The sequence below is a fragment of the Rosa chinensis genome, chromosome 3, assembly GCF_002994745.2.
Source record: "Rosa chinensis cultivar Old Blush chromosome 3, RchiOBHm-V2, whole genome shotgun sequence".
NCBI classification, from domain to species: Eukaryota; Viridiplantae; Streptophyta; class Magnoliopsida; order Rosales; family Rosaceae; genus Rosa; species Rosa chinensis.
This window is the reverse complement of record NC_037090.1, coordinates 22,114,945-22,123,076: the sequence shown is the minus strand read 5'-3', so window position 1 is coordinate 22,123,076 and position 8,132 is coordinate 22,114,945. Positions and strand designations below refer to the sequence as shown.

The window sequence follows — 8,132 nt, the reverse complement described above, 5'->3', positions numbered from 1 at the left end:
GTCAATTGACTATGTAATATTTCAAAAATTTACAATACTTTCCATTAAAAAAGGAAAAACTTCCCCAATATCAGGAGAGATAACTTTTTAAAATTAAAAAAATAAAAATAAAAGTTAATTAACATGTGCTCCGCACATGTTAAAGGGCTAGTATCGGGATTATAAGATAATATATATGACTTTTTAAATATCTTTCCTGGACATGAATCTGTGTTCCTGTGAGATTTGCTCCTTGGGAAAGAGATGGGTGGTTAGTGTCATTCCTTTCCTTCCCGTTTGGTTAGTTTTTTTAATATTTGGTGATCATCGTTTATACTTTTCTAATTGGAACTCGATCTATTAGGTTTGGTAATCGGTCGAGTTTTGTATTGACGCTTTTCGTTTCTGATCATTTGCATTGATTTAGGGTTTGCTTTCATTACGTAGATTGCGTTTGTTTACTTTTTGTTAAATTCTGTTATCTTTTCCAAATCGAATTAGGGATTTGTTTCCCGATTGTTAACTACGTCGGTTCATATTTCCTATCACATTATGGTTTGTTCTCTATATAAGCACTAACCTACGTTTGCAGTATTCATTATTCATCATCAGTGATTTTGGTGGATTCCAGTTTTGTATTGTTTCAGGTTTGACGCTTTGTTCTAAACCTTTATCAATCTTTTGCACGTGATCTCGCTGTAGAAGACCATGAATTCTCGACCCAAAAAAACAAGGCTGATGGATCAAACTGAAATTTTAGCAAATGTAAGGCTCTCTCTGGGATTGACGAGATATCATTGTATTGCATGTATATTTTAGGCATTCGATCTGCATGAGTTCATATCAGACTAAAGTTTTCTCATAAATCTACTAGTCTATTTAGGGTTGAAGAGATATCATTGTATTGCATGTATATGTTAGGCATTACATCTACATATATGATGAGTTCATATCAGAAAACATAAATCTACTAGGGCATTTCTATTCAAGAAAAACCCCTTAGTCAATGTACACAGGTGATAAATAAATAACTACCAAAAAAAAAAGGACAACGTACTCTTTTCATCTTTTGCAGAAATGATATCAATCTGTTATTTTTTTTCTTTTAAATTTTGTATTTTCTTATCCAATCTTTACTTTTGTTCCAAAATAGGTACGAGCATATCTTGCTAGTAGTATCTATAACCTGCTTGATAATGCTAGTATTTAGGGGTACATGTGTATTAACTGAGATTGTGTTGTTATGTTCTCAGGCTGATGAGGAGGGCAAAAGTAAAGATTGGATTGATGAGTTGCCGAGTTGTATTGTCTCATACATACTTTCCTTGTTAACCATAAAAGATGCATGGGATGCAAGCTTGGTATCCCGTCGGTGGCATGAACATTTGTGGAATTCAATATTAACAAGGCCCAATCTTGAATTTGACATTCCAAACATTTTTGGAAGTAGATATGCTGGAGCCAAGTTTACTGATACTACATCGGATAGCATTCGTTTGATAAATCAATTTAAAACACCAGACTTTGTACAACGTGTGAATGCAGTTTTGAAGCACTACCGTGGTAAGAAGGTAGAGTCTTTCAAAGTGGCTTTCTTTCTTGATGGATCTACTGCCGACCTTGATAACTGGATTCGTTTTGCAATTAGAAAGGGAGTTGAGGTCCTTCATCTTCATTTGTTTCAAGACCCCATCCATGGAACAAAGAAATATGTTTTTCCTTATGAGTTACTTTCGGAACTGAAATCTTCCACTCTGAAGCACCTGTCATTGCACAGATGTGTTCTACGACCTTCCCCTGATCATTTTGACAGATTCAATCAGCTAACAAGTCTTTGTCTTAATCAAGTCGACCTGGGTGAAACATTTCTTCAGGCATGTATGTTCTCCGTTTGTTTGTTCCTCGAGAGCTTGACCTTGATTCGGTGCCATCTGGATTCATGTCTGATTGTTTCTGGTTCATTACTTCATCTAAATGATTTGAAACTTTTCCAGTGTTTTAACTTATCAAGAATTGAGATTTCAGCATTAAATCTTATCTCCTTTGAGTACACTGGACGCATTCCCACTATTTCTTTTATCCAAGCTCCACGTTTATCAAGAATTTACTTTTGGGGGCTGAATAACGATACAATAGCTAATGCTAATGCATTAACCCAATTTGCATCGACTCCTGCGCTTGAGACTCTTCAACTATTGATTGTTCAGGTGAGTATCTATAGCCGGCAATCGTGCATGACTGCACGGCAAGTAATGTTTGCATATTTTACTATTTTTACCGTGCTTAATTAATCTTTATATTTTAACGTGTATGTGCAGGAAGTACCCCAAAGTATTCCAACATTTAGATACATCAAGCAGCTGGACTTGAATATCGTTTTGGGTGAAAAGTCGGACTACAACGTTCATGACCTGATGTTGGTTCTGAATCTTCTCAAGGCTACACCCGTTCTGGAAGAACTTGTGATAAAGGTTAGTCTTGCTACATTTTTTCAACCAATATGAAAAGCTTCGTTAAAATAACTTTGAGAACATGCATCTGTGCATCAATCAACATATCTGTTGAGTATATTAAGTACATCTATTTGTGCATCAACCAGATATCTGTTTGAGTATGAACATACCGAGTATTAACTAGACAATATCTATTTGATTTACTGTAGGTACGTCATCCAAAGTACTCGGAGAAAAACCAACAAGAAAGAACAGAAATTTCTGGGTTCGCACATGATTGTTTGAGAAGAGTTAAGATGCAGGGATTCCAAAGTAATGCCTGTGAGATAGAGTTTGCTATTTGGCTTCTGAAATATTCATTGAAGCTTGAGATAATGGTAATCGACCCGTTTGGAGACATGTATTTGGGTGGGGATATGTGGGAGGGTTTAAGATCGGCTCGCAGCTGGGAAGAACACAGAGCATTTGTTCAAAAAGAACTAAAGAGAGTGCAGACTCATGCTCAAGTTATAGTTCTATAATAACTGTACGTAGTTCATGTATTTAGGTGGACTTCTTTGCTTTGATGTCTATATATGATGTAACGATATATTTTAAACTTTTCACATTATTGACTATGAAGATATATATGCCCAATCCTGACTGGATATATATGAATATTTTTTGATTATTAGCTATTTTATAGATCTGAAGGGCTATAAGATCGAATTGGAGTGTTTTAGTTCGTGTGTTAAAGTTAAGCACTTTTGTTCTTGTAGAATGTAAAAGAAAAGAAACACAATATTCACATACCAAAAAGTTAACCACTGAGTTTGGTTGTTATAGAACATACAAGAAAATAACATTTTCCGCGTACCAAGAAGTTAACCACTGCTTTTGGTTCTAAACCTCATGTTTCAGAAGCAGAATTAGAATCAGTTTTGGCCACCCATGTAGGCCCAGAAGAAAGCAAGTTAAAGCAAGCTACAATCAGGCACAAGCCTATTAAAGCTTCAAGCTAAATTCCAGTAAAATGCGCAGAAGGGAAGTTCATGTAGACAACACCATAGTCCATTACCAGACTTTGCTTTGATAAACTGTCAGCAACTTTATTTACAATTGTCATACATGAGAGTTCCCAATTCTACGGATGCCAAAGAAATGTTCGCAGGACTTTTAAAAATGGCCCCTCTAAATGCCAATTCTCGCCTCCATCTTTTTGAAATATCCTGTCAACACAATCACACAAGTACTTAATTGGAATGTTCAGACTTAGACATTGAAAATGTTCCTTAGGTCGAATTTTCAAAATTTTGCTCAATACCTGAAATTCCTTAAGCCCCATATTTATGACAATCCCACGTTGTACCACAATCAAATCAAGATCAACGGTACTAACCACAGGCCATGCATCATCCATCAGCTCACAATGACGATATATCATTTCTTTGTTCAGTTCGTTCATTTCAGTGATGGCTTCGATAGCCAAAACATTAAAGTTGTGACTACCAATGATTAGAACTTGATACTCAGCAGGACGTCCTAGGACCTTGAGATACAAGCAGAAGATGTTACACGTGCACCTGTAATGACTTCCCTTGCATTAAAAAAACTAGACTCCTTACCTGCCATTTTTCATGGTATAATCCAAGAGGAGCAATCCACATGTTCTCATCTGGCCAATTTTCAGCATCTCTCAAGATTTTCAAAACCTTGTTGACCTGCACAGTCAAAGTATCATCGCTTCTCATTCAACTATAATAAGACAGAACTCAAGATTTATTAACAATAAAGTTACCTTCGACATCACCACAAATTGATCATTTACGACAAATGTGCATAGTGTAACTGTATCAGTGTTCTGGTCATCAACATTCAAGACAGTACATAATTGCTCAAGGCTGAAATGAAAGAACAAAAATTTCAGATGGTTATTGCATCATAGCATCAAGAAAATATTTTGAAATTAAAAGTGAGAGTAAAATAATCTGCATACCCATGAATAGTAACTTTCTTATTATGGATATTCTCCACAAATGATTCAAATAGCTCACCACCCTCAGCTCGAAGTTCAGTAAGAGACTTTTTACCAATTGCTTCATATAATGCAGATAACTGTCAAAATTTCAGTCTATCAAATTAAAGGTTTTAACATATTAGTTGAAGCATAACTTATCAAGGAAGGAAAGAGGCAAGAGAATGAGAACTAAAGAGGCATACCTCTCTAGGATTCACTATCCGACCATGGTATATGGGAACCTTCAACAACCGAAAGATATTGCGCTCGGGAAAATCTCTAAAGTCAGAGATCCTAGATATAGACAACAATGAGATTAATTGTAAACTAAACACAAGCAGTCATTTAAATGTGGTGGACACAAGGAAAGAGAAATCCATTTGAAAAAAATAAAACAAAAAGATGTGCACAAGAACAGGCATAATCAATCACAACAGTTATGCGCAATCACAATAGGCATTTCATTTAAGCCAATGGAAGAAAGAAATGAAATATTAATAGGAAAAGAATTTGATTATCTTGTCCAGTATAATCTCCGTACAAAGTCAATGTGAAAAACAAAAGCACTCAAGACCAATGATCTAATCTGTGGTATCCCCATCTATTTTCTGGCAGTAGGAAGCTACCAAGACAACCATTTTTCAGTGTACGAGCAAAAAGAACTACAGCTAGCAACCATTGAATAGATAGAATCATAATTAACCTAACAAGTTCCTAGCAAAATGATGTGCATGCAATTGAAAGTTTAGGCTGATAAAGGACAGTAGATTCTCAATGAATATTCTTGACTCACACAGACTGACAGAAACTAGTTAGGGCGAGCTCCGGTAGCATTGTTAGGATTAAAATATATACAATCATGATTGAGGGATGACAAAGATATATAAAGTAAAAAATGCATGTCTTATGTATGAGTGCAATATGTTGGCGTTGACGCATTAACCACTACATAAGATGGCAGAAGGTGCACAAATAACAAATATTAAGTTTTACAATGCAATCAATATCTTAATCAATATCAGCAATATATACCTTCAACACGAGTACGTGCACAAATTGCGGTCAGAAAAATTGTTGGTAAAGATAGACCTCACAATTTTATCTACAACCAAAATATAAATAGTTACTAAAGAAAGACAACAACATACCATCGGAATCTAATGTCTGGATGGCATTGATTAAGAGTTGGAAGCAGGTTAACAGCATCTTGTATATATTTTTCCCCCCTCAACTTGTTTCCCTACAAAACCAAGTAACTTCTTTAGTTCGAATATATTTTCCAAATAACAAAACCAGACGCCAATAATTAAAATTCAAAAGTGATCCTCAAACTACATTATAGATAATTACACTTACATCCTACACTACAAGAAGAACTTCATTATTTTCAACTTAAAAAACAAGATCACAACTTACAGGGATATCAATTGCAGCATGTAGTCGAGAGGCAAGAAGCTCAAGCAACTCTTGATGGGAAACTTGATCCTTATCTGGACTCAACCCCAAGTTGTTCTTGAGAGAAAGAACATTACCTATAAAAATAAGAACTTGAACAATGTTAGATTAAATAAGAACATTAGTTATATTAGCCTGGCTTTGGAAACAGTCATGATGTCATGAATCTACTACCAGGCTTCACCCGATAAAGAATACGATATATATATGATACATGCAAAACAAAAAAGAAGTACCAGATAGCCAAAAAGTATTCAAGTAACAATCATATAGGAAATGAGAGCCTCGATCTCACTTAGTGTAAGCATGATGGCCAGTTGATGGTTTTGAACGAATCACTATCTCATACCACCCGTCATGATAAGATCAAATCTCTAATCTGGTCACAAGCGAAGACCATGGAGATACTAAATTGAGAAAATATTTGCTAGTTGGAATACTGTATTGATGGATACATAACATCATGTGCAAGAGTAAGAATTCGAATTATTCTGGTGAGTCAAATGTGCAAGTTTCCTGCCTTCCATTACTAATAACTCAAAGGGAAATTCAAGACATTCAAACCAGAGATAACCATAAAAGGTACTGAATTATAGACAGACACATATAGATTGGGCAAACATAGTCTCATTTTAACAAACACTAGAACAAGATAGGCGACCACTGTGAGGTTTCCTAGCCCTCAACACTTTGGTAAGAATCTACGGCTTAGCAACCGTTGACAAACAGAATGTTGAAAATGTATTTTATCACTTGCTGTTGAAGCATAGTCACTCATCAACAGGCGCTTCAGCCTAACAACATGATATTAGAGGCAAAACCAAAATGAAGAATGAGACATCTAGGTGTTAATGGGAAATGAGAGCCTCTCTCCCCTTACCTTGTTCTGATGACTGACTTGCATGATAACCACAATGACATGCTTTATAAGCATGAGGCTATTGACAGCGGACACATAACTCTACTTCTCCTATAACTATTATAAGATCAAATCCCCAATCTGATGACCACTCAATTTAGAACTTATTATTTGGTGAGATCCAGAAAACTCACAAATCTAACACATAACAGAAGCAGGCACTTGGACTCACTGAGGTTCCACACAGAGAGAGAGAGAGAGATAATGGATCCATGGCGGAAACTAGATTACTCGTCGAAAATTGAAGACACCGATACCAAATCAAGGACGCAAAGACCTCTATCCGCGGAGACAAAATCCTAATCAGCTTGAATTTCAACAAATCTTGACCAAAAACGAACGATCCGGACTAAGAAACTGAATCAATCGGCCCAAATTATTGTGATCACTGACAGAGGCCAAGAAGGGAAAGAAATCAAGTTCGGAATCATCAATGGCGCTAAAATAGGGTTCGAGATCACTTACAGAGGGCAAGAAGGGGACTGTGAGGCCTGTGAGCGGTGCCGTGGAGGATAATGATGGCAGTCCGATCCTGGAAGCGAATCCTTCTCGTCGGGTATGGAATGTCCATCTTCAAACTTGGTTGATCAAGAATTCAAAGCACAGCGTTTATCTTTCTTTTGGAAATGAACGGGTTTTGGGTGACTGAAACTGAGAGAGAAAAGAGAGGGAAGGAAGGGAGGGAGACGGTTATTAAATTCCTTTCGAAAACAATATGGCAGGGGCCAATTCAGTCTCACCGCTTTTTATTTTTACTTTTTTGTCATTTTGTCAACTTGTCTTTTATTTACTATTTTCTTTATCTCGATTTTTTTTTTTTTTTTGGGTTACAAAAGAGGCTTTAGAGCATCTTTTTCAGACTCTCTATTTTGGCTCCTTAGCTATTTTGGAGAACATGTTTAATTTTTTATCTATTTTAGCAGCTGCACCAGACTCCTAGGTGGCTCTCTATTATAACTTTTAACTATCTCGCTCCTAAATATAGACTCTCTATAATTTAAAACATTTCTTTAAAGTTATTTTATGTAATTTATAAATATATTTAAACTATATAATCTTCATTTAAAAATAATATAAATTCAAAACTAATTAAAATAGAGAGCATTGATGCAGACGTAATTCTAAAGTGGCTAGCTAAAATAACTGTTTAGCTACTTTAGCTAAAATTTGACTAAAAAATTGCTAGCATTGCTAAAGATTCTCTTAGGCTTGAAAACAAGAAAACTAACTAAGCATGAGAACTCCCGGTTCTTTTTGGTCTAGGCATTTCGTTAATGTCAGCTATTTAGGCCTGAACAGTCCAGACCTCAAAGATAATGATCCCAAATTT

At 35.8% G+C, this 8,132-nt stretch overlaps 2 protein-coding genes across 3 annotated transcripts; one reads left to right on the top strand and one right to left on the bottom strand.

Annotated features, from left to right (window-relative positions):
* The first annotated feature begins 218 nt into the window (after positions 1-218).
* LOC121052001 (putative F-box/LRR-repeat protein At3g58880) lies at positions 219-3,092 on the top strand. 2 transcript variants are annotated; one of them, XM_040515812.1, is made up of 5 exons: positions 219-250; positions 611-744; positions 1,233-2,186; positions 2,298-2,450; positions 2,642-3,092. In XM_040515812.1, exons 2-5 carry the CDS (start codon positions 688-690, stop codon positions 2,951-2,953), a joined length of 1,476 nt encoding a protein of 491 aa, XP_040371746.1. In that variant the 5' UTR covers positions 219-250; positions 611-687; the 3' UTR covers positions 2,954-3,092. The 2 variants fall into 2 exon arrangements, with proteins under 2 accessions (XP_040371746.1, XP_040371747.1); XM_040515813.1 differs by having other exon boundaries at positions 219-279.
* Positions 3,093-3,252: 160 nt separating this feature from the next.
* LOC112194295 lies at positions 3,253-7,474 on the bottom strand. Its single transcript, XM_024334544.2, has 9 exons — positions 7,268-7,474; positions 5,845-5,960; positions 5,577-5,668; positions 4,632-4,722; positions 4,408-4,526; positions 4,210-4,312; positions 4,037-4,132; positions 3,736-3,960; positions 3,253-3,640 (listed from the first exon to the last, which is right to left on the bottom strand). Exons 1-9 carry the CDS (start codon positions 7,371-7,373, stop codon positions 3,521-3,523), a joined length of 1,068 nt encoding a protein of 355 aa, XP_024190312.1. The 5' UTR covers positions 7,374-7,474; the 3' UTR covers positions 3,253-3,520.
* Between the last annotated feature and the right edge of the window lie 658 nt (positions 7,475-8,132).